The sequence below is a fragment of the Colossoma macropomum genome, unplaced genomic scaffold (genome assembly GCF_904425465.1).
Source record: "Colossoma macropomum unplaced genomic scaffold, Colossoma_macropomum, whole genome shotgun sequence".
Taxonomy (NCBI): domain Eukaryota; kingdom Metazoa; phylum Chordata; class Actinopteri; order Characiformes; family Serrasalmidae; genus Colossoma; species Colossoma macropomum.
In genome coordinates, this window is record NW_023494796.1 from 4556681 (window position 1) to 4583944 (window position 27264).

General features: G+C 42.2%; 1 protein-coding gene and 1 pseudogene across 1 annotated transcript in view; both read right to left on the reverse strand.

Moving 5' to 3' along the window:
• The window catches only part of LOC118817003, a 304992-nt pseudogene that overhangs the window by 104771 nt on the left and 172957 nt on the right, over positions 1-27264 (reverse strand).
• The window catches only part of LOC118817006 (sorbin and SH3 domain-containing protein 2-like), a 93489-nt gene that overhangs the window by 6204 nt on the left and 60021 nt on the right, over positions 1-27264 (reverse strand). Inside the window, 10 exon segments of the mRNA XM_036583648.1 lie at positions 983-1089; positions 1961-1998; positions 8505-8669; positions 9101-9229; positions 10684-10798; positions 12956-13002; positions 14036-14097; positions 19093-19256; positions 21067-21113; positions 24633-24683. Coding sequence (XP_036439541.1) covers positions 983-1089; positions 1961-1998; positions 8505-8669; positions 9101-9229; positions 10684-10798; positions 12956-13002; positions 14036-14097; positions 19093-19256; positions 21067-21113; positions 24633-24683 — 925 coding nt within the window.

The window sequence follows — 27264 nt, forward strand, 5'->3', positions numbered from 1 at the left end:
GCCACAACAGCAATTACTCAGCTCCTCTGTGTGATTACAGCACTATATGTTGCACAAGCATCATCAACAGTGTTGACAAAACCTCCAACTGTCCACTAAGTGGCACCGGATGTCAACAAGCTCATACTGAACTGCCGTCATCCGACAAACCGTTCAAGCGCTCACCACTGACTCCATTCGAAATTCCTTTCATCTTCTCCCACTCACTGGCCACTTTACTGGAAACACCTACCTTGTGCTTCCACTCACTGGCCACTTTATTTGAAACACCTACCTTGAAGCTCCACTCACTGGCCACTTTATTAGAAACACTTATGTTGTTCTTCCACTAACTGGCCACTTTATTTGAAACACCTACCTTGTGCTTCCATGCACTGGCCACTTTATTAGAAACACCTACCTTCTACTTCTGCTCACTGGCCACTTTATTGGAAACACCTACCTTGTGCTTCCACTCACTGGCCACTTTATTAGAAACACCCACCTTGTACTTCCACTCACTGGCCACTTTATTAGAAACACCTACCTTGTGCTTCCACTCACTGGCCACTTTATTGGAAACACCTACCTTGTACTTCCACTTACTGGCCACTTTATTGGAAACGCCTCCGTTATAGCTCCACCACACAGGTGAACAGTTATAGATACTGTAGCTCATTTATTGCTGCACAATTTCCATTGATCATTGGTCAGTTCCTGACCACAGCACCGCTGCTGTTCAGACGTTATTTGAGTGGTGGTCCATTCTTAGCACAGCAGCGACGCTGGTGCTGGGATATTGACACGTCAGTGGACCACCACCCAAAAATGTCCAGACAAGAGCAGCTCTGTGGTCAGAAACTGACCACTGATGAAGGGCTAGTGGATGGCTAATGCCCATGTTTCAAACTCTAACTGTTCCCCAGTGAGGTGGAGGGGTTCCTAATAAAGGGGCCAGTGAGTGTGTGTACATGATAACAGGCTAACGTAGCAGGTCACACACCTACGAACCAGCCGTCGTCACATTTCTCCATCACGTCGATCACGTCGCCTTCGCGCAGCTCCAGCTCATCCTCATTCCGGGGCACGTAGTTGTACACGGCCTGGAACCTGCGCACGAGGGGCAGCATCATATACGTGACATCATTAACTCTGTAGAGCACAGCAGTTAAGGAAGGTTCTGTCCTCCGTTCAGGTTCTTCAACCCCTTAAAATACTGAGGCTTATTATTCAGTAACTACAGGGACTTCAGTGTAAACTGGCAGAGCTGTTCTTGGGCCTGTGGCCACGTAAGGGTTAATTAATTATATCTGTGTCCCAATAATACATTCTGCACATTATAGGACTGTAAATATGTATTTCACTCATAGTTGGCAAATCTAATTTCTATTGCTGTGCCAACATATAGTTCACAAGTACTACACTATGTCATACATTGGTTGTTCTAGGTTCAAAGGGAAATTCCACCAACTGTTCAAGAATTCTGCATATGAAATGATTCAGTGTAGAGAAACTTGCAGACTCAGATGTCTTTACAGTGGTGGTGATAGGAACCAGGGGTCACCATGACTACAACACAAATATAGACATTTTATTTACTATCCAGAACCACCAGTGAACCTACACGAGTCTTCTGAGCTTATATGGAATGTTGATGATGGAAAATAGTGGAAAATCTGAAATAATAAGTTTTCTTTGGGGACTATTTTGCCTCACAGCGCCCTGCATGTATCCCTCCACCATGAATGGAGTTTAAGTTCTCTAAACCATCATAAAACAGTGTCTCAGTCATCAGGCAGTGAATTCATAACCATTTCATGTAGGAACTTTCTGTGAGGGAGCTTTTAGAGGTGGACGTCTGGTTCCTATCCCCACCACTGTGAACAGGGTTGAGGGGGAACAATTTGACCTATATGGAAAAAACAATTCCAGATGTACTATCACTTTAATGTCATGCCACATGTTTGATGAAGACACTTACGGTTCTCCTGCTCCATGGAGGGAATCCTGCGTCATCCTCTGAGAGAGAAAGAGAGAGAGACAGCATGTTCATCGGTGTGTTGTTGAGAGACTGTGTGAGTGGTGCGACAGGCGCTGTCCAGAACAGGAGGTCATTCCCAGCTCACGAGCAGCTGGACGGTCACTGCAAACCGCACCACTTTATAAGTAGATTCAAAACAACGACAGCATTTTCATAGGTTATTCATGCGCAGGGAGATGAGAGAACTACAAAGGGGGGGGGCATTAGAGAGGACTCCATTTCCCAGCCTGCACTGCTGCTAGTGTCACCACACACGGCCTTCCTACCCTGCGCGCCCTACTGGAGCAAAACGAGGGGGACATACATCGCCTCCTGGTGGAGATGGGGCTGCGCGGCGGTTTGCCCTCCACCACCACGTCCTGCTTATAAAGCGTCTGCAAGAGTCAGACCCGGGGCAGCCGTGAGAACAGTGGACACTCGAGATCTGACCAACATCCCAACTGCAGGCAGCACAGCACTCCGTTAGTGGCAGTCCTGACATTCATTCCTTCATTTTAAAGGGCCCATATCATGAAAAACTGATTTATCCTTATTTTTTCGTTCCGAAACATTCCCAGTCCATGACATATTCACCATGGTTGTGACATCACAACCCTTAACGTGTTTTTCCATAACCGCTCATTCAGCCGGCAGCAGTTAAACCTGCCCGTTCATGCTGAAGTCTTGTAAAGGGCTCAGCCAATCAGAACAGCTCCTGAAGTCCTGAAGGATCCAATTTCTGTTTGGCGGTCTTTGAACTGATCCCTTTCTTTTCAACTGGAGCTTAACAATGAAATAAGAGCATCACCACAAATACAAACAAGCACAATAAACGTTTAAATAAAGATGAGCTAAAAATGACAGACACGTATTTTTTATCTCACAGAAATCGTCAGAGCGCCTCTGAGGGCCCGGCAGGCCTATGCCAGTCTTAAAAGCATAGGGATGAACAGAGGTTTGGAAAGTAGTCCTGCCACTGTTTTTGGTACATAAACCAACATGATTATTATAAGTGAACTTAAAATACAACAACGTGTGAGACGGGCCCTTTAACACTGTAAGGAACCTCCGGTTTTATCTGCTGATAAGATGTTAATGCTGAGCTGCATCGTATTCCACACCACATCCTCACGCAGCACATCTCACACATTTACTCAGACTCCCTCACACTCGGCCATCACTGAGCCAAACCACTGCACACTGCAGCACACGCTAATGACCACACGCCAACACGGTCAGCCTGGTTAGTGTTAGTGAGCAGAGTGACGTCTGTTCACTCAGAGATCCTCTCTCCTTTACCTTAATGTGGGGAGAGCGGTGCTGAGAGCCAGGAGAGAGAGGGGGAGCGGACGGACGAGTGGAGAGAGGGGGGGAGGGCCGGGGAGACTGGGAGAGAGGGGGAGAGCACTGAGGAGACTGGGAAAGAGGGAGGCGTGAAGAGAGGGAAGGAGAGGGAAAGGAGGGTGAAACTATGGGAGATGTAGTTCTTTCTGAGGAAGTGGAGAGTGGAATTGTGGGAGATGTAGTTTGATCTAAGGAAGTGGAGAGTGGAATTGTGGGAGATGTAGTTTTTTCTGAGGAAGTGGAGAGTGGAATTGTGGGAGATGTAGTTCTTTCTGAAGAAGTAGAGAGTGGAATTGTGGGAGATGTAGTTTGCTCTGAGGGAGAGGAGAATGGAACTGTGGGAGATGTAGCTTCCTCTGTAGGAGGACTGGGAGAGAAGCCTTGGAGTGTGGGAGATGTATTTTGCACATAGGGAGATGAAAGTTGAATTGTGGGAGATGTAGTTCGCTCTGAGGGACAGGAAGGTGAGATTGTGGGAGATGTAGTTCGCTCTGTGGAAGTGGAGAGTGAAACTGTGGGAGACATAGTTTGCTCTGAGGGAGGGAAGGTTGGAATTGTGGGCAATGTAGTTTGCTCTGAGGGAGAAAAGGGTGGAATTGTGGGAGATGTAGTTCGCTCTGAGGGACAGGAAGGTGGGATTGTGGGAGATGTAGTTCTTTCTGAGGAAGTGGAGAGTGGAACTGTGGGAGATGTAGCTTCCTCTGTAGGAGGACTGGGAGAGAAGCGTTGGAGTGTGGGAGATGTATTTTGCGCATAGGGAGATGAAAGTTGAATTGTGGGAGATGTAGTTCGCTCTGTGGAAGTGGAGAGTGAAACTGTGGGAGACATAGTTCGCTCTGAGGGAGGGAAGGGTAGAATTGTGGGAGATGTAGTTCGCTCTGAGGGACAGGAAGGTGGGATTGTGGGAGATGAAGTTCGCTCTAAGGGAGAAGAGTGAAGAAGTGTGGGAGATATAGGTTGTTCCAAGAAAGGGTTGGGAGAGGAAGGTGGAATTGTGGGAGATGTAGTTCGCTCTGAGGGAACAGAAGGAGAGTAAAATGGAATTCTGGGAGATGTTGTCCGCTTTAACAAGGAGCAAGGAGAAACCATGAGAGATGTAGTTTGCGTTGAGGGAAGAAACGGAGAGGAGGGTGGGATTTTGGGAGATGCAGTTCGCTCTGAGGGTGGAGAAGGAGAGGAGGGAGGAGAGGCAGGAATGGAGGGAAGGTGAGGCTGCTGTGAGGGATATAAAGGAGGAAGAGAGGGAATGGGAGGAGATGGGGGGCGAAGAGAGGAGGAGGATGAAAACGAAGGAGTGGTCTTGGAGGGATCAGAGGACTTGTGATAAAAGGAATGAGGAGAGGTAAGAAAAAAAGGAGGAGAGTTACAAGGAGAGGAGGTCGGTGATGTGGATTTAGGAATAGAAGAGGAAAGGAGTGATGCAGATAGAGTAGGAGTAGGAAAGGTGAGCGGTAGAGGGGAGGATAGAGGAGTACAAGCGAGAGACAGAGGCACAGCAGGGGCTGGAGGAGAAAAGTGAAGAAACGGACGAGAGGAAGAAGGAGATGGTGACAGAGAGAGCTTCAGGGAAGAGGGTAAAAAAGAAAGGGGAGCATCTGAGGATGATGATGGAGTATCAGAGGAGGGGAAGAGTGAGGTGGGGGATGTGGAGGGAAGGAAAGAGAGAGATGACGGAGTGATAAGGGGAGGTGTGGAGGGGGACCCAGTGGAGTGTGTAACAGAAGAGGCTTCAGCCTAACAGGGGGAAGGAGAGCGCTGAGTTACTCTCTTTAACAGAGACACAGTTCATACACTGCAATTCCCATAAACAGAGTTCAATTCATGTTTAAGAGAAACTTTCAACACTTCATACGATCGAAAAAGCATGAACTGAGAACATGAACGGACGGATAGAGATAGATTATTGGCGGGATGGACAGACAGACAGATGAATCAATGGAGGGACAGATAGACAGATAAATGGAAGGATGATGGATGGATGGATTACTGGACGCATGGATGGATGGGTCACACATGGACAGACAAATAGATGAATGAACACCTCGACAGACAGACAGCTAGATGGATGGATGGATAGACAGACAAGTGGCTACACACTGAGATAGATGGATGATAGACAAATGTAGATGGATGCTAGGTAGCAAGACAGATAGATGGGTGACTGATGGATGCATGAATACAGAGGATGGATGGATGGATGGATGGATGGTTGAATGGATGGATAGACAGACAAATCACTAGATATTTAGATGCATGGATCATAGCTAGACAAATACAGACAGATGCTAGGTAGCTAGATAGATAGATGATTGATGGATGCATGGATAGATAGGATGGATGGATAGATGAGGCTGAATAAATGTAATGATGGATAGAGAGACAAACGGCTAGATATTTGAAGGGAAGGATGACAGACAGAATACAGATGGATACTAGCCAGCTAATTGATAGAGGGATAAATGTATGGATGGATAGATGGGTTACAGAGACAGAATGGGTGGATGGATAGATAAACAGAGAGATGCACAGATGGATACTAGCAAGCTAGGTAACTTGATAGATAGATAGATAGATAGATAGACAGACAGACAGACAGATAGACAGACAGACAGATAGATAGATAGACAGAGAGACAGATATACATATAGATAGACAGACAGACAGATAGATAGATAGATAGATAGATAGACAAACAGACAGATAGATAGACAGACAGACAGACAGATAGACAGACAGATAGATCGATAGACAGACAGACAGATAGATAGACAGACAGATAGACAGATAGACAGATAGACCGACAGACAGACAGACAGACGGACAGACAGATAGACAGACAGATAGAGATAGATAGACAGACACACAGACAGATAGACCGACAGACAGATAGAGATAGATAGACAGACACACAGACAGATAGACCGACAGACAGAAAGACAGTTAGACAGACAAACAGAGAAACACACAGACAGATAGATAGATAGACAGAGACAGGCAGATAGATAGATAGACAGAGACAGGCAGATAGATAGATAGACAGACAGAGACAGGCAGATAGATAGACAGACTGACAGACAGACAGATAGATAGACAGATAGATAGATAGACAGATAGACAAACAGACAGACAGATAGACAGATAGACAGTGCTGTAGTTATTAACTGATGTCACACGTTGCAAGCTCTACCTCTTGTTTTGAATGTTTCTTTACAGGAGTGGATGGAGGAGATCTGATTGGCTCGTCACCCTCTTCCTGTATGTATAGCTCAGGAAGCCCCGCCCACATGCTCTCTGTGACAGGGCTAGAAGGCTCTGATTGGTCATTCAGTATAACTGACAGGAGCTCCTCACTCTGTTTCCTGCAGAACTCATCATCTATGACTGCTGTGCTTTCTGAACTGATGGCCAGACTGACGGACGGTGGTTCGTCCAGTGTTAACCTGTCAGGTGGCACCACTACATCGGCCAGGGGTTTTGACTTGTTGGCCAAAGTGCTGGGCGGTTCTCTGACCTGTGGTGTAAACATGGACAGGAGTTTATCATATGCATCTGACTCTCTAATAAGCCCTGCAGGGTCTTGCGTTTGGAGCTGTTCTGGTGGGGTTTGTTTTCTGGTTCTTGTCTTCTTTGGTTCTGCGATATAAGGCCCTGAACTCTGATCTGAGGCCAGTTTCCTCTCTATTGTGAAAGGCTGGGTTGGTTCAGCGGCTGTGAGGTTATATCTATCGTACCGCAGGCCGCAGTGGTCTAGAACAAGAGAGGCGGGGCTACATATGAGAGGCGTGGCTGTAAAGGAAGGCTCCAGTGTAACTGGGGCTTGCTTGAGTGCAGGGATATGATTTGGGGTGGAGTCTCGTAATGAGGGAGTGTGGGGGCAGGGGCTGTGCACTCTGAAGGATCCTAGGAAGGGGTGGAGGAGTGGGCGGGGCTGGAGAGCTACAGGAGGATTGGGAGGGGGTGGAGCCACTCAGAGTGAGGAAAAGCCATTCACAGGTGACTTCCTGGAGGTAAGGCCAGGGGGCGGAGCCAGGTCGAGGCAGTGGAATGGGGGAGGGCTTTTAAAGAGGCAGGAAAAGAAAAAAGAGTGATGGAAAAAATAGAAAAGGTGATAGGATTTCTTGGTAACACTTTCTATGAGTGTCACCTTTGTAAGCATCTATAAACACATTCATAACATGTTATAATGCATTCATAAGGCATTATAAACATGGCTATAAATATTTATAAAAATGCATTATACGTTATAGCCATGCTTATTATGCATTATGAATTGTTAACATAATACATTATAAGTAAAGTAAAGTAAAGTGAAGCGTACTGTACTAAAGCCTCCTCCAGTGTTCAGAGTGAGGCTTCAAGTTGAAGGATTTACTGAAGGATTTACTGAAACACTAAAACATTCACAGTAAAGCACATTACAGGCTTCAAATGTCAGAGTTTAAACTAGTGCTGCATCAGTGTTTTACTCAATGTGGGAAAGGTAATGTTCACCACCGTTAGCTTGGTATTTGTCTTTACTTTACGCTCTCCAAGCTGGGACTGACTTCTTTGGCACTGACAGTATAACATGTTATTAACACTGTTTATAATGCATTATATTAACAATTCATAATGTATAATAAACATGGCTATAAAGTGTAATTCAGTGTAATTCCTTTTTTATAAATATTTATAACCACATTTATAAAGCCTTATGAATACATTATAACATGTTATAAATGTGCTTATAGATGCTTACAAATGCGACTTTCATAGAAAGTGTTATTTCTTTCTCTAGTTAAAGGGAATTAAAGTAATATTCCGTCACTTTTCAACCTAACCTCTATCTGCTGCATCTGTTCTGTACTATTGATTACCACAGACAATAACACTGACACTTAGAAAGGAACTGAAAACCTGTCTATTCGAAAGACACAGCAGAAACCGATGGGCAGTTGCTGAATTCTGTAAGCCACTGTTTGAGCTTTTAAGACCACAAACACAATACAAACACAATACAAAGCGAAATGTCTTTAACGTTACCAAAAGCAACAGTGATGTTCATAAACAGAATTATTAAAGAGATCAGACGTGCTCTCTAATATTTTGCCTATAATACAGCGTGTGTGTACATGACCGGTTATAAACACTGGGTAAAGAAGTGCTGCTATAAAACCTTTACCTTGTGCCCCCTGTGTGTGTCTCCATGGTGACTGGGGCTCTTGGAGGGGGATCCCTTGATCACATCGACGTACGAGACGGGAAATATTCCCTGCTTATTGGATCCAGGAATCCTCCCTTCAAACCAGTTCTGATCCACCTTCCGCAACAAAATCACCTTCTCACCCTGTAACACAAGGTAATTATCTTATTATATTATACACCTCCTTGTTTCTACACTCACTGTCCATCCTATCAGCTCCACTGACCGTTATCACTCTGTAGTTCTACAGTTACAGACTGTAGTCCATCTGTTTCTCTGGTACTTTGTTAGCCCCCTTTTACCCTGTTCTTCAGTGGTCAGGACCCCCATGGACCCTCACAGAGCAGGTACTATTTGGGTGGTGGGTCATTCTTAGCACTGCAGTAACACTGACGTGGTGGTGGTGTGTTAGTGTGTGTTGTGCTGGTCTGAGTGGATCAGACACAGCAGTGCTGCTGGAGTTTTTAAACACCTCAGTGTCGCTGCTGGACTGAGAACCATTCTATATCATTCAGATATACCCTTATAAATACCCGATGTCCTAACAGCTCCTCTGTGTGTGTGGGTGGACCTGCCTTTCTCAGTGAGAGCTCCACATTAGTGTCAGCGTTGAAGTTGTATCGAGCCACAGCCTCCCCCATCTCTCTGACCTGCGCCGGGGGAGGAGGACGGGCCGGCTGCTTTCGCTCTGGAGACGCCACCTTCTGAGAAAACAGTTCAGTTATTATTGTAATTGTGTTGTATTGTGTTTTCTACTTTACCTTCCTCTGCAAGATTTCCCCAATGAACATCACTTATGATCATTATGGCTAGATTTCTTTATGCCACCGGTCAGACGTCACTGTGAAAGCACACTGGATTCACGTGTCTTTAGTACTACTCGGATGGGCTTCCAATACTCAAATTCAAAACACTTTCAAATAATGTCGGAAACTGGGAAATATCAATCTTCCCACATCTAAGTAGCACTTAAACCAAGTCTAACCAGACTAATAACATACCAAAGAACTTTATTTGGCCGTTCTACACACTTGAAGATGGTTCTATTTCATACTTGATACTTTCAAAATGAAGGTTCCTTAGTAAAGGCAATGGTTCTAATTCATACTTACGTACAAATTAGGGTTCTTTAGTAAAGGCAATGGTTCTAATTCATACTTAGGTAAAAATGAAGGTTCCTTAGTAAAGGCAATGGTTCTATTTCATATTTATGTAAAAATGAAGGTTCTTTAGTAAAGGAAATGGTTCTATTTCATGCTTATGTAAAAATAAGGGTTCTTTAATAAAGGCAATGGTTCTGCTTCCTGCTTATTTAAAAATGTTTTTTTGCACGGAGAAATATTTTTTTAAATTGATGGAGAATGTGTTGCATATGGTTCTATATAGCACAAAAGCGTTCTGCTATTGTCATTATGTTAAGATTGTAAGAAACAGAAGAACACTTTGTGGTGCTATATAGAACCATTTTCAAAAAACTTCCATATAGAACCATGAAGAACACATTCTCCATCAATCTAATGAACCACTTCACCATGTAAAGAACCATTTAAGCACGAAATGGTTCTACATAGAACTCACTGTTCTAAATAAAACAGGTGCCTTTACTAAAGAACCCTTGAAGAACCTTTTTAAGTGTGTTTATTAAACACATACATGTAAAGCTGGTAACAGACATTTACAGATATCTGTATGTATCAGTTTTACAGTCACTCTTTCAGTAAAGAGTCCCGACATAGAGCTGCAGCTGTTCATTCCTAACAACTGACTGAAACCTGGTTACTCTACGGCTCACGTTCACACTCAGTGACATATCTAGAACTTCCAGACGGCCTACAAGACATTATTGGTACTCATTGTAAATGAAAACATGAATGGTGTCACTGTCAGCCCCCTATTTTATTAGTAGTTAATCTTGCCTTGTGTGCAGCTCCTGAAGTCCTAACCAATGGGAGAGCTCGCTTGGCTGTATCTACATAGATACCACAATTCTGACTGGACAATATTTGAATATTTTAAGCCTTTAGTTTCCAAAACTGACTTTTAAATACAATCGCCATGACTCTTTAAATAAAAAATGAACTAAAACAGATTTTAGCTCTTAGAAATCATTAGGCTCGGAGACCCAGGCGGCTCTGAGGCTCCTCACTGTGTCATTTACCTCTACGTAAGAAATGGGGAAGATGCCGATGCGTCCTCTGTGCTCTCCCTCATACCAGTTACTGTCGATCTGTCTGATGATGTTGATTGCATCACCCTTCTTAAAGGAGAGCTCCCTGAAAACACACACACACAAACTTATTATCATTTTCAGACATACCCTGACTAAAGGAGCTAGTTACTTACAATAAAAAGGTTGTTTTTCTGTTACATTTAAAAATAGACTAAATATTATTATTATTATTATTATTATATACATTTATGCAGTTTTAACATGTTTGATTATCAATGCTACCATGTTTTAGTGTCATAAGTACATTGTCCTAGTTTGAGCCTCTGAACAGTGCAGGCTGAAGCCCAGCTGCAGCGCGCTGTATGTCGCTATGGCTGAATCTGAGATTGTAGCTCTCTTATTCAAATACAGCAGAAGAGCTAGGGATAAGTCAACAAGCAGCAAACTAACAAAAGCAACAGCAAAGTGGAGCTCCAGTTCCCCCCAAGAGCCTCCCTGTAACAAGAACCTACATGCTTTATGAATGATGGAGGTTATAGTCACGGATGAGCTGGAAAACAGAGTGTATATGATATATATGATATATGCACTCATTGACTATATATAAGATATATACACTCACTGACTACACACTCAAAAAAATGGGCCAAGCCCATGAAACTAATGGTTTTTAGAAAATGTTCTGCTGGTCAGAGTCCAGATTTAAACCCTATAGAGAATATTTAGTGTCATATTGAACACAAACTAGCTCTGTGATGTTTTTCAGCTGTTTGAAGCCGTCAATGCTGAGAAGTATCAACTCTTCTTCATGTTAAAAAGCTGACTGCAATTTTACACACAAAACTTCAAGATTTAAAGATAATCAAAGGGAAATCTCTCCACACTGACTTACTGCAGCTATTTGTCTAATTCTTGCTAATTTACTAACTAATGATTTGACCATTAAAGGCTTTTAAAGGCTTTTAAAAGCTTTAAAAACATCCATTTTTGTGTTCCTAGCATTTAAAGATATATTGCACTTGAAAACCATGTTAAGATTACAGTTTATTTATATTTTGAAATAAAACAATAAGTTGTTTTAACAATTGAGCCATCAATTTATCAATATTGGTTTTTAAATCAATCTTATAGAATTCCAAGCACCACAGAAGAGCTCATCCTCACAGTCATGTGTGAAGGCTGAGGCCATATTTTGAGGTAAAAAAACATGTTTTTCTGTGTCACGACTCCCTTCAGCCCTGACACCTCAATGGACTCCATCTCCCAGAATCCTCTGGGAGATCATGTGACTCATGACCTTCCACCCTGCACCAATCACCGTTCAGCTTCCCCTGAATACTAATCTGTTGCACCTGTTCTTGTCTTCATTTGCCTAGTTAGAGTTGTATAAAGCCCGGGCTTTTAGTTTAACTCATTGCGAGGTATTGCATCTTTCAAGAGCTACTGAGCGGTCACTGTGGTTATTGTTTTTCTGGATTCTGACTACCTTTCTGTGTTTTGGACTTTGCCCTCTTTGCCTTTGCCCTTTGGACTCTGTTTGCCTGGTAATGTTTGTTTGCTTGTATTTTCTGTCTTTTTTTGGATTTGACCTATGCCCTTTTTTTTCGACTACGATTTTGGATCACGATTTTACAAGTAAAGCCTTTTTCTCTTTTTCATCCGCGAGCGTCTGAATCATTCTGGCATATTACATTCTGCAGTTTTAACTACAATAATCTATACCTGATTATGGAATATATGAATTAAATGACATAAAGAAAACAAATAAATATTATAAAATATATAATGAAAGTTGTGGTGCCCAGGAATCGTGTCACTGGTGTTACTGCTAGTTTTGCACAAGAGTGCATACATACACACACACATACATATATATATATTAATGTTTACAGCACTAATATTTTATTATTATAACAAATTAGAATTGATTTGAACATTCCAAAAAATTTATGCAGTTGAACTGCAACTTTCAGATCAATCCAACACAATGCAGCCCATTTACACTGCTAATAACCAGCTATATTCAATTATACATTCATTTATATATATAAATACATTAAACAGTGTTAAAACATAAAACATGCTTGTACGATTAAAACAAGTATCAGAAAGTGAGTCATGCAAAGAATCCTTTCAAGGTTTCATCACAAAACAAGACACAATAAAGCAGCCAGAACAAAATATTGCAGCATAGTAGAAGATAAATGAGTATGATGTCATACACATGCATGTGTTAGCGGTTAGCGGGGAGTGTACTCACTTGCTGGACTGAGCTTTAAAATCGTAAATAGCCCTGGCAGACTGTCTCTGATGGAGGAGAGAAGACAATATGAGATATGTCATCTGCTTAGAGGACACCTAGGAGAAATCCAGAGAGGCCATCAACCCCAAACTGATCCAACTCAAACTCAACATGTTAACATTCCACCAGCATATTCATTTTTGATCATTCTTATTTGACAATCTGCTTTGATTTCCAGTCAAAACAGACTTTAATTACAGGTTGTTCATTTTTCAACATCAGGAAAAAAGCGGAACTCATCCTACCAGAGAATTTCTTAAAAGCCTCAACAAAGATCTGATTTTCTCCTCTCTCAGAAATGAAAGCTTTAAGTGCTGTTTATCTGATGGGGACAGTTGCGGTGTCTACCAGGTCTTCCAGGTGGTTGCTAGGAGTCTCATTTTCTCTGGAGCTTTGAACTTTGTTTTAAAAACTCCTGATTTTTCACTTACTTTGCTTTGACTTTCTTGTTCCTTATGCAGGTGGATGATCTAATATCTAATCTCCTCAGTAATTTCTCCTGAACTTGTACTTAACAGCCATTTTGACTGGAAATGGAGGGTGATTTTTACACAGTGTGGGTATTCGGGGTTGTGCCAAGCACCCGTCCCCCAAGCTCCGACGACAGCCGCGAGAGCCAGCGGGAAGGCAGGGCCCGAATCCTGAACACCAACAAGGGACGACGAGTGATAACAGGAGGAGGACATCAGCCGCCAAAAAGGGGACGACAACAATGACGGCCACAAGACGCACAAAGGTGGGATGTGAGTCCCGGACTCTGCCGCTCAGGCTGCTTCTGTTCTGCAGCGAGGCCGCTTCACTACACCTCACGTTCGACCTGCGTGGCCGGGCTGTGGAGCTGGGCCGGTGACAGGGAGGCGAAACAACAAGCTTACATTTCCTCATGGCTCAGGTGCTCACGCTGCACTTAATGAGAGCCCTGCCACTCAGCGTCCTTCCTGAGCCCGGGGTAGCGAAGGGCGTGCTACATTGGCCAATGCTGTCATCTGGGCCCGGTGGACGGGTGCGTGGCACAAGGGTACAGAAATGTTTCTTTACCTCTCGATCTGGAGTAGGTCTTCTGTTCTGAGGCGTGAGAGAGCCAGAATCAGAGCCCTGATCTGTAAAACACACGGATACCAGAGGTCAAAGGTGACTGCACATAGAAAGCAGTCATTAAGATACCATTTGTAAGCACGTTGCAGGGTCATGAGGGGTGAAAGGTGAAACACTGGTGAAAAAAGGAAAAACACATGGGAGAAAACAATTTCAAAAAGGCATAAAACAAAATGTTTATTTTACTTTTAGGATTTGAGACATGTGAGGAACAATTTAGGTACAGCAGTTTAAATAAAAATCAAAAACAAAAGGAAATTTTTCCCTTCCGGTTGCCTCAACACATTTCTGCATGCAAACTCTAAACACATGCACAAAGAAAACTGGTATGAATTTCAGCCGAAATCTGTCAAATTTCAGTATTTAAAAATTTTCAAATTTTTGTAAAATCTTCTGATTGCTTAACCAAATGAAATATGGTAATCAAGGTATTAAAGCAACTGGAAACTGGAAAAAAAAAACTGTAGTCATGTTGTCAAAACATACAACATTATCCACCAATAAGAATAAGAAAAATGAAAAAAACAAACATAAAATTGAATGTTTTAATAAAACTGCATACAGCGCATCACACTGTATACTTAAATAAAATGCTGCAAAACCTGATAGACCAAAATAACAACATGCATTTACCACAAAGACCATGAGCATACCACGCCTCCTTTGCCTCTTTTCCACAAAATATCCTACAAATAGCACTGGGGGTCCCATTCAGACCCTGACAAACTTAAAGGGGCATTGCGGCGCAATATCCAGCATGCATTAATGCAAGACATCATTCAACCACTGGGAATCCCTGTGCTGTCACCCAATCTATCCAGCGATCTCTGGGCTAATGAATACAGCCAGTTTAGCATTAAAGTAACTTTTGTCTCGGCCACTGAAAAACACTGAAAGAAAGTTCTATTCTATCTCTATTCAGCACGAAATGAATGAATGTTTATCTTTTCTGCCGTTGAAAAGAAGCCAGGCTAAAGTAGAATATCTGGACAGCTAGATGTCTTGCTAACATTAGCTTTTCAGTTCTAGTCCTCCTTATCTGGTGAGTCAATTCTGTTGTTTGAGGCATCCATTCTCTTCATGCAGCTTCTATAAGATATCTGGCTTCACAGCAGTAACTTTAGCCTGGATTGGATTCTCTCTGCACTGTCCAGCTAACAAAGAAACAATCCAAACCAGCCCGCAAAGCAGCTGTAGTTTTTCAAAAGATCATCTGAAGGAGGTTTTTCTACTCTTTAAAGCAGAAAATCTTGCTCCAGGCTACTGTGGCACCACAAAAAAGGCGAGTTAGCATGTTTACGAAAGAAAGTTACAGCAATGGTTACAGGTTTCATCTTGGCCAGAGTGTCCTTTAAATGTAGGACAAAGACATGATTTTAATAAAGCTACTTCTTAAAATATTTCATCTAACATCGCTTGAGGACTTAGTTGATTGTCTGTGTAAAGACACGAGCTGTCAGCATCTTTCCACGATGAAACAAACTATTCTAACACCTTCCGAATGAAGCAGTGGAGAAGAGGCAGTGTTTCAAATACAACAGCACAGGATGTTTGTGGGAATGACAATGGGACCATGTGACAATGGCAAATTCTGGTGGAAAAGAACAGGGCTTTTAGGAAGGCTTAGCACAGCTGCACCTGAACAGCAGATCACATTAGTGTTAGCATTGGCGTGCTGGTTGTTGTTGGAGGCGTCTGTGTGGTGGGGCTGCTGGTAGGAGGCACTGTGGTGAGGCTGGTAGAAATGGGAGGAAGGGGAAGGGGAGTAGGACCCCCTCTGTCCCCGCAATGAGGAGCTCCTCTCCGGAACATCCGGGAGCAACTCCTCCAGTAGCCGCCGCAAAATGCTGTCGTCCGGCAATCGTGCCGGTCCCAGCCCTTTCTCAGCCCTTATGTGGTCATAAATGTCCTGCAGGGCGGCGTCTAAAGCCTCATAAACAGATGCTTTTGATCTGTGGCGGCCAGCACGACAGTGGCGCCTCTGGGTTGGTGGGGAACCCCGTTTCCTGCGGAAAGGCACAGGGCTGACCAGGAAAGCCAGCTTGGAAAGGCCCGAATCGTTGGGTGAGTGCTGAGCCAGTGGAGGGGTGATGGCGGCTCGGCTCTCCTGCCGTGCCCGCTCGTGCTTTAGCATAGTGGTGAAGCGAGTGTAGGATGCTGGGCAGCGTCCCTTGCAGGAGCTGATCAGGTGGCGGTGATGGTATCCTTGACGCTGGCCCAGACTCTGATGGAGATGATGGTGGTGGCTGCCATGATGCCGGTGTCCATGGTGATGGTGGTGGTGGTGAAGGTGTCCGGAGCCATAGAAGCTTTCAGATGAGGCCAGTGAGCAGTGGTCCAAGTCGCTCTCGCTGCAAAAAGATGAGCCCTCGATTTGGATGAAGTCACTTAGTTCAGAAGCGCAAGCATCTTGTTCACTGTCTGAGTAGTCCTGCTGCTGGTGCTGGTTCTGCCTGACCACTGGCACCAAGCTGCGGCTCTCTGCACCTGGCCTAGGCTGACCTTCTGGAGGACTCCTTTCTGGAGGATCTTCCTCCTCTAGGAGTGACTCCACCGAAAAGCGTCGTTTGGGGCAGCTGCTGGCCCTTGAGGACCCTGGGGTAGTGGTGCCTGATGGAGTGTTGTCCTCACCTAGATCCGGCATGGATTTGGACTTCTGGATCAGCTGCTCGTATTCCGAAATCCGGTTTGGCACCATGTGCTGTGGCACCTCGTGTCCAAATGGGGGCCAGGCATGGAGGTTTTTCCTCTGCTGTTGCTGTTGCCGCTCGAGTTCCAGGATGCGAGTTCGCACAGAGCGGATCACCTCTGAGGGCAGTAGCTGCGCCCGGTCAATGTGGTGCATCTTTCTGTACAGCTGCAAAAATCCCGGCGTGTCATGGGCCATCTTACGCCTATGGTGTCGTCGTCCCCTCGGGGATGAATTAAGACTCTTTGCCTGCTGCTGCTGTGTTCCATCTTCATCGATCAGGGATCCAGCACTTTCTGAGCGGGTAGCAGTCATAGAACTGGAGGCTCTTCCAGGCATTCCGCCATTCCCATCTGAGAGGAGGTCATCACAGCTACGTGACTTAAGGCGTGGTGAGGAAGCCTCCTCTTCCTCCACGCTGCTCCAGGTGTCAGCACCCTCTTGCCGGGACATCGGCCAGCCGTTCTTAAAGCAGATGGAGCGCTTGGAGCTGCGTAAGGTGGACGTGGAGAGGGTGAGGGAGTCAGAAGACAAGTGAGAGGACGCCATACCTGGGGAGCTCACTGATGGGGAGAGAGACTCACTAGTGCCTCCAGCTGCAGAGGCAGCAAATGCAGCATATCAAAAAGAGGGGAGACAGGAGATTAATAAGGTCAGTCAGAATAAAGAGAAAGAATTAGTATCGTTATAACCATTCAGAGCTACAAACAAGCAGATGAAGGATGTACAGCACAATGACAGCAAGAAGAGGATAAAAGATCTTTCATTCTTTCCTTAAAAAAATAAGTAAAAGCCAAAAAGACAATTTCAAAACATTAATTGGGCAGATAGTTGCTTTATAATTGATTAAAGAAATTGCTTCATAAAGTTCGGTATCGGACGTTTAAGTTTGTTATTTCAAACTAATATTTGATGACGCATTTATTGTATTTTGGTAGATCAGAACATTTCGGCAACACTAAGCTACTGCGCTCACACATACATGTTATATAAATGTTATATGAATGTTATATGAATGTTATATCTGGGTGATTTCTAAATCTCAATTTCTAAATGTTTACGTATCAACATCATGATCATGACGTTATTAGCAGTTATGCACATGAATAATTATGGATATTGGCAGTGACCTGAAATTTCCACACCCCTACAGAACATGGGTATGACTATTACAGTTGTGTGCAAAAGTTTGGACACCCCTGGTCAAATTACGTGTTGATTTACTGTGTGAAAATATATACACTCTACTGAAAACACAGCACATTTTAATGCACAATTACCGTTAATTTGCTGAGTTTAACACATTGGAGAAAAAAAAACACAAAATGTGGCCTGTGCAAAAGTTATGGCACACTAAGTATTTTATGTTTTGCTTTGTTTTTTTTTCAGTATGTTAACTTCATAAAATAAATAGAAATTGTGCACTAAAATTTGCAGAAGAATGCCATTTTTAAATGTGTCATCTGTATAGGATTTGTTAACTTATTTACACTTGGAAATCAACAGAAACATGTATTTCGATCAAACTTTCATATGTAACTGTATGTGGGGGGTGCGTATAATATTGGCTGTAAAGATTAGTCAACTGGTCAACTGTGTTTACTGAATAATAATAACACTCAGTAAAGTTCATCATGACAGACTGAAAAGTGTACATTTTCTATTTCTGGCTACTGAAAAGAAGAAATTATGGTCCTACTTTGGAATTAGTGTGTATAATAACCATGTAGTTACACATTAACAACACACACAACAGCAATGTAACTACTGGCGATATTCACTGCTACAGATAAATCACAGTAGTACAGCTTAGTGTATCTTGTGTATATTTTCTCAAACGTAATTACACATGTGTAATAGGATGAACAGCTGTTGTGCACAAGTGTACAACTACAGCTAGTGCGGACACATTATGGGTAATTACACACCTGTTACAACTGGAAAAGCCTAGAAAAACAGCAGTTCATACAAATGTAATAAGCCTCAACCTATTACACAAGTGTAATGACATAAGAGAAAATATGCTGTCAGAGCTATCAGGATACACTTGTGTAATTACATTTAGCAAATGCATTTCCAGTAGTTACAATGTTCTTGAATGTATTGTTAATGTGTAACTACACAGTTATTAGAGGCGGTTTATATAAAGTGGGATCGAAACACAGGTCAATGAATAATAGGGTGAGCGAGAAACAGCACAAGCCATAATGGTTTGATTATCCATTTAATACACACAGAAAAAATTCTTCCAGACAACACTGGTGGGTCATACGAAGAACCTGAACACCTGGAGGACGTGAGCGTGCCGTACCTTTGCCTCTGGATGGGGATGAAGGGGAGGAACGTATGGTGGGTTTCTTCAGAGTGCTGGACCTGACGGGGTCGAGTGGGCGCGTCGGCACCTGACTGGCATTCTGCTCATTGGCCGTGCCGGACGGCTCCGACTTTCGCCTCTTCCTGTAATCACTGGCAGCACTGCAAATCCCACAATGCATCGCAAAATGATGAAACATCCTCACTGTTGTTTTTATTTCAGGTTAGCGTTAACATTAATGACAAAATGTGAACAGTGACAGAGACGCTATCCTACATTTACCATGTTTGAGTAGATTAACGTACCAAAATCATCATTTTTAAAAAATTTTTTCCAGCCTCTTTTTATCCTTTAGAATGAAACAGGCTGTTTTTGTTACTGCGCCTTTAAGACTGATATATGTAAATGAGCACTGTTCTGATTGGCTGCTCTGTACTAAATCTAAGAAAACAGTCAAGCCTGAAACACTTCTTATAGCTTCAGTGTGAGTGGGAGGAGCTAAACTAGACAGAAAGAGGTGGACATATGTAAATGAGTTGGTCATTGTGATGCCACAAAAACAGTGAATTCAAAATTGGCTTAGCTACCACACACACACACACACACACACACACACACACACACACACACACACACACACAAGCTGTTGCAGATGCACCCAATGAGGTCAACACTGACCACTGATCCAACACTTATTAACACAGTCAATGCTGCACTGAGGGACACTCACACGTCCCTCTGTGGACACTGTAGGGTCTCTTTTTAAGCTATGTGAGCTGCAGATAATGCTGAGATGAATAGAGAACAGTGGGGGTCACAGAGAGCCATTCATATACACACTGACACACTCTCTCTCTCTCTCTCTCTCTCTCTCTCTCCAGCAGCACCGGTGTGTGAATGATTATTAGGCCTCTTTGCACATACAAACAACACAGTGCAGATCACATTAATATAATGATGAATGCAAACATGCACACACATAAACACATACACAGCTTTGTTATGATGCAGTGTCATGATGTGGGGTCTCACGTGTGTATTATACACGTGTTTTATATATTTAATTTGTAAACTCCTGTAAATTTCATGATGAACAGATGGTGTAGAAACAGTCCAACAATAATTGGGGGATTTGTTAAAATATTTTTTATATTAATGTCCATTATAAGTTATTATGTAATCCAGTTATCCAGTGAAGCTATGCTTTTTGAGACAGCAATGATGTGTAGGTATCTACATGTAATAATTATATGTCCCACATGTATTTATGGGTACGTACATATAATAATAATGTCACATAAAATAATAAAAATAAAAATATGTAAGTACATATGTGTTAGTAATGTCCCATATATATATATATATATATATACATATAGTATGTAATATTAATGTTATATATATATGCAATAATAATGTCATATATGTCTAATATATGTAAGTATCTCTATGTAATAATAATGTTATTATATTGTAATATATATATATATATATATATATACATATATATATATAAGTATATGTAAGTATATGTAAGCCTAGCCCCAAAGCGAGCCCCCACTTTACTATAGTTGGGACATTTTTGTGCTGAAAATGTACAAAAACATGCACTGCCAAACACACAAACACACAAAAAACAATCAAAGGCTTTGAGCTCTACTGCAACTCTAAATACAGTGATGCACTGAATTTATTTCAGTCAAATGTGCGCAATATTTCCACATAAACAAAATACACTACCTCAGCACAAGTTTGTGTTTCAGTTCAGTTATAATAATACAGTCATGTTCACACAGTCATTGTGTTGATGTAATATATGTTAATGATGCCTTAGAATCAAGTCTGTGAGCTATGGGTTTGGAGGACATCCAGGTTTGGTTCTCCGGTGGACGACACCCCCCGAGACACTCTGTAACTGAAAAGAGTGTGAAAAGGAGTGATAAAGAGATGAAAGTGGAGGGAAGGACTCACCTCGGGGCCCCCTCGGGCCTTTCGGAGGGCGGGAGGTAGAGGGACGTCTGAAAAAGAGCACACAATAGAAGAGAGGGGTGAGAATCCGCGGGAACAAAGAAGCCGCGCGACGTTCTGAACCTTCCCCCTCCGCGCGCGCTCGCACACCCGTCAACCGCAAGGGTTCCACCACCTCGATCGCCGTGACGATGAACTCTGACCTGCTTTGAGGGAGAGAAATAGTCCAGGTAACCACGGTAACCAAAGAGTCCCTCACAGAACTGAAGATGCTGAAGGAAGCGTGTCGTTATGCCCAGTGTGTGTACGTGTGTGTATCCGGGCTCCACGTGGTCACCCGGCCGGTTACGTCCTTCGCTGTGCATCACTCATTTTCACCAATCAGCACTGATCTATGAACACTCAGGACCAGCCACACCAACCCCCCCAGCCTCGGCGGGTCAATTCGCACTGCATACAGATCAGTGCTGATGGGAGACGCTTACAACAAAAGCTGGTCAATACGACCGCAGAGCTGATCATAAACAGGGGTTAATTACTGCCCCCTATGTTCACAACAGTGCACTGTTGATCTGATACAGCAACTTTCCTCATGAAATAGTGCATTAAAAAGGCCTTTTGAGCTACTTTATGAATGAAACAATGCATATTTTTTCTGTTGCATCTCCAAAATGGTCACTTTGCATGAGAAGAGAAGCAAATTCTCAACTTTGAATGGAAGTGAAAGGGAAAATAGTGCACGTCTGACTGTATTAGATGCAACTACAGGTCATTTTTTGGGTGTGTAAACAGAAATCTGAGTAACCTCTCCTTTAAGCAAATATCAAAACACAAAATTACAGCAGCACCGTTCACCATTCTGCAAAACAGAGAGACATAAAATATTAACAGCTACTCACATCAGACCTTCAGGCACATGTTTGTGCACTGAGACAGTCATTACCTCATTACCGCAACAGCTTTTTTACAAAGGCTACAAACACAGTTACATATGTCGCTGCCGTCAGAACAAAACCTCATAAAAGGTCACTGTACAGGAAAAGGAGAACCGTTCTCAACTTTCAACTGGAGTAAAAGGAGGAATATTTTTTCTAAGTAATTTTTGCCTTTTTTTCTTTTGGATCCGTTTATCATGAAATTTTGACACAACATTAAGGTCTTGTTCAAATTTTGTCAAAAAATGAAAAGTGAAATTGGAGATATGAGGTTTTGTCCAACATCAATGACATATTTGTTTTTATACAGGCAAAGAAGAACAAACAAATGTTTATGTTTGTTTAGTTATTAGTTTCATTTCACAGGATTTTTGTTTTGATTTTTTAACGTGTTTTTCATAACCTAACAATACGTTTGAATTAATTCCACTTGTTTTGTTATTCTAACAATGACAGTGTATCAGCTAACTGGCCCTGTAATGTTCGAATGAACAGATGTTTGTTACTGTCACCTTGGTAGTCTTAAGCCCTATTAGAGCTGGATTAGTTTGATCGGAGGACGTGCAGTAACGGTATTTGTGCATGATTTAAATGGCCGACTCACACAGGATACACAATCTGTGTAATTTCCCCAAATTAGCTGTTAGCCTCGTAGCCAGGTAACAAAAAAGGCCCCATTTTCTGTTGCCTGGTTTTGTTATTACATTACTGTGATACTGATCTGTGCAGGACTACCATCACTGAGGGAGCTCAGAGTTTGACCAGGTACTACGAACATGGCAGATTTGGATTAAAATCATGTATCTCATATTACAGAACCTCCCCAGGGAAAACTAATCCAGCTCCAATAGGGCTGTAATGACTAGTATAAGAGCTGCTGTATCTGCTGTAATGTGATTGCATGAACATTCAATTGTTCATTACCTGAAGCTAGAGGGATTCCTGTTTGCCTGTACATGCTGTACCACAATGTACTAAAACAGGCAAGTGGGGAAAAATCTGTACAAATACAGTAATAAATTCTATATTCAGAAATACAGTAACATATCGTATGTGTACAGTATGAGTACTGTAAATTACTGGATGAATTGCTGACAGTAAATTGCAGTATTTTAACCTTAGCTGTTCCTTTTTTTTTGTTTACAGTGTTAGTACCATTCAAAAGATTGACCCACCTGAATGTATGTTGTATGTTTATCATAAACTTTATGATCATAATCCAATACAAATAGTAAAGGTAATGTTTCTGTATAAATGTACGTCCAAAACAAAAGTACGAAATGTAATAAATATATTCTTACATATTTGTAATAATGTGCATATTATTATATTTATGTACTAATAACTAAATATGATCATATTTATATATCATTGTTTTATGTGGTCTGCAAAAGTTTGAACACCCCTGTTTAAATGTCAGGTTTCTGTTGATTTCCTGAGTGAAAATGTGTCTACAGGGATCCCACTCCTTTACAGGGATCCCACTTCTGCACATACGAAGGATATGAGGAATATGAGGAATATGAGGAATATGAAGGATATGAGGAATATGAGGAATATGAATCTGTTTGTGAGTGTGTTCTGAATTTTACCTGCTACTGTACACACACACACACACAAACGTACACAGAGTGAATCACTGCTGGACTGCTGTCATCTACAGTGAGAAAAGACGACAAGGGGACAAAAAGGATGCCTCTCATAAATGATAGGCTGAAAATCCTGCTAAAGACTGGCGCCCTCTGTTGGTTAAAGATGATACAGCAGCACAAGCTCAGTGTAAAGAGTGAGAGACAGAGCCAGAGATGCTGAAAGAAGCTTTCACAGTTTCACCTAATGTGTGATAAGAGATCAGTCAGCTTCTCATCAGCTACAGCTGTGAGCATGAGGTGACAAAGCAAGAGGTCTAGAGAAGAGGACAGAAGAGAAGAAGACAGAACAGAAGAGAAGAGAAGAGGACAGAAGAGAAGAGAAGAGAAGAAATGAAGAAGTGAAAGGAAGAGAAGAAAGGAGAAAGAAGAGATGAGAGGAAATAAGAAGAGATGAGAAGATAAGAGAAGAAAAGAGAAGAGACGAGAAGAGTAGAGAAGAGAGGAAGAGAGAAGAGAAGAGAGGAGAAGAGAAGAGAGGAGAAGAGAAGAGAAGAGAAGAGAAGAGAAGAGAAGAGAAGAGAAGAAATGAGAAGAGAAGAGAAGAGAAGAGAAGAGAAGAAATGAGAAGAGTAGAGAAGAGAAGAAATGAGAAGAGAAGAGAAGAGTAGAGAAGAAATGAGAAGAGAAGAGAAGAGTAGAGAAGAGAAGAATTGAGAAGAGAAGAGAAGAGTAGAGAAGAAATGAGAAGAGAAGAGAAGAGAAGAAAAGAGAAGAAATGAGAAGAGAAGAGATGAGAAGAAATGAGAAGAGAAGAGAGAAGATAAGAGAAGAAATCAGAAGAGAAGAGATGAGAAGATAAGAAAAGAGAAGAGTAGAGAAGAGTAGTGAAGAGAGGAAGAGAGAAGAGAAGAGTAGAGAAGAGAGGAAGAGAGAAGAGAAGAGAGGAGAAGAGAAGAGAAGAGAAGAGAAGAGAAGAGAAGAGAAGAGAAGAGAGATGGAGAAGAGAGGAAGGACGGATGGATGGATGGAGGGAGGGTGTTACCTTCGTGCGCGTGGAGCAGTCAGGATTGTAATCCAGCCTCTTTTTAGGAGGCTGAGAGGAGGAGAAGGAGGAGTGGAGATGAGGTGGAGAGGCAGGTGCATCATGGGAAAAAAGACACATGTGGAGAGAGTGACAACATTAGAGCACAGAAACACACACACACACACACACACACACACACACACACACACACACGCACACACACACACACACACACACAGTGTCCAGTGAAGGTCACTCAGGTGTCCAGTCGTGCTGTTACATGCCTTATAAGTTAGACGCTGACTGTGTCTGTGTGTGTCTGTGTGTGTCTGTGTGTGTGTGAGTGTGAGTGTGAGTGTGTGTGTGTGTGAGTGTGTGTGTGAGTGTGTGTGTGTGAGTGTGTGTGTGTGTGAGTGTGTGTGTGTGTGTGAGTGTGTGTGTGTGTGTGTGTGTGTGAGTGTGTGTGTGAGTGTGTGTGTGTGTACATCAGAGGATCCGACCGATATACTGGTTGGCCAGTAACATTGACCGATATTGACGTCCCTGTATATATATATATATTTCCGTTTTAGTATATAATTATTATTTATTCGCCAAATTTGGTGAAAAAATCAATTTTTTTTTTGTAATTTTTTGTCCACAATTTCTATTTACTTGCTGAATTTCACACTTTGGAAAAAATAACATAAAATGTGCCAGAACTTTTGCACAGACCACATTTTATGTTATTTTTTCTAAAATGTGAAATTCAGCGAATAATTAGAAATTGTGGCTGAAAAATTGTGCAATTTGTAAAATATATATATATTTACTTCTTTTTGTAGACCTATATATCAAGATAATATTAATATGTATTTAATCGTATTCTAGGCCTATATAGACACGATATACAGTGTAAACATTTTGCAAGCAAATGTGATGTCAGTTATTAATATTTCAGTTTAATATTTCATTTTTAAATTTAGTTTCGCTTTATTTTGGCATAATTTGCGGCTCATTGTGATATTTTATAACAATTTGAGAATAATTTAAAGAGCAGTTTTTTGTGCTATTTTTATAATAGTTCATCCCAATTTATGGCTTCTCATTTCCCCCCTGCAGCGTCCAACAACTTTATCAAACATCACATTTTATGTCCGAATCCTGCAGCCCTGATTTACTGTAAGTTTACAAAATGACAGTGACGATCATATCAAATAAAATATCATCAGTAATCAGAAGAGCCTCATATCGGTCGGGTCCCGCCGTGTGTTCATGTTCATACCACACATACGAGGCCGGCTCTGAGACTGTTGGTCATCTACGTCACTCTTTACAGACTTTCTGCTTGTTTACTCGATTTGTCTCAAACAGTAAACAAGTAAACATGTGAGAAGCAGACAAAACAACCAAACACGATCAAACCGTCATGAGCTCTACAGAAGCTGGAGAAGCTGCGCCTGATTCTTTAGCATGAACTACATTTCTAAATTAAATGATAATGTAAACAATACGTGTTGGTGCTTCAGCGCAGCTACTGCAGCTTCAGTCGTGAAGAAGCTTAACATGTAAACACTGCCAAAAGAACTGGACATAAGACACGTTTACAGTTCCACTCTCACACCAAATGTGGTCAATTAGACGTGTTTGGTGCCTCAAGGTTAGTTTTGCACTGGAGCTGTGAAGCTAATGTAGCTAACAAGTAATACAAATTTAAAACTCAGTAGGTTAGCATTACGCTAACTGTCTAAATCACTCACTTGCCTCAAACCATACTGAAATCACTAATAGACTTACTGATGGTCACTAATGGTCATTTCCTATTACATTCATTTTTCAACCACTGTACTGTCTCCTCCTCCTTTATGATGTTTCTGTAGTTAGCATGATGCTAACTCTTGGCTGTAATGGTGCCTCCGAAGATCGTAACCGTAAATTTCCCACTTTGTCAAAGAAAACGACCCCTCAATTCAGAGGCCGGACTCAAAAACCAAGGTGTTACTCAGTTCCGTCGACAGTGATAAAGAACTACTTCTGTTCTTTTTATTGAGATTTGCTTTAGACTCCTAAAGGTATAGACCGTAGATATACAGACCTAGATGCCGCGTTGGGCGCCGCCATTTTGGGGAGGTCAACATCTCTGCTGGACTGCATTCAGTACCATTACAGAGCGGCAGTTTGAGAAAGATACTGTCTGAAATTACACTATTTCAGGAATATCACACTCAGAAAGTGACTGCTGCACCATTTAAGGTGGAACGGGAAAACAAGAACAAGAAGCTGGCGAATAGGAAGCCAACTTCAGCTTCACCCTTCTGTGTTTTGGGGATTTATTGTATTTTATGTGTATTGGGATTAGAAATGATTCACACATTGATGGATTTGCTGATGTGTCTGATTATGTTTCTTGGTTTTTACCGGCAGGTGCAGACTGAATACTCTCCTGCTGGTCCGGACGGCTAATTATCACGATCAGTTATTAAAGTAATAAAAGCTACAGAGAGCAGATCCGAGCAGCCTGGATTAATCTGTGTTTGAGGATTATAACTAAACAGATTTGGAGAAAATCGGTTGAGTATAAGGAAGTTGTGGCTGATTTAATCCTGAGACTCTTCGTCTCTCAGTACAAGTGAATCCGTTCACAAGTGGATCTTGACCTCTCCAACATGGC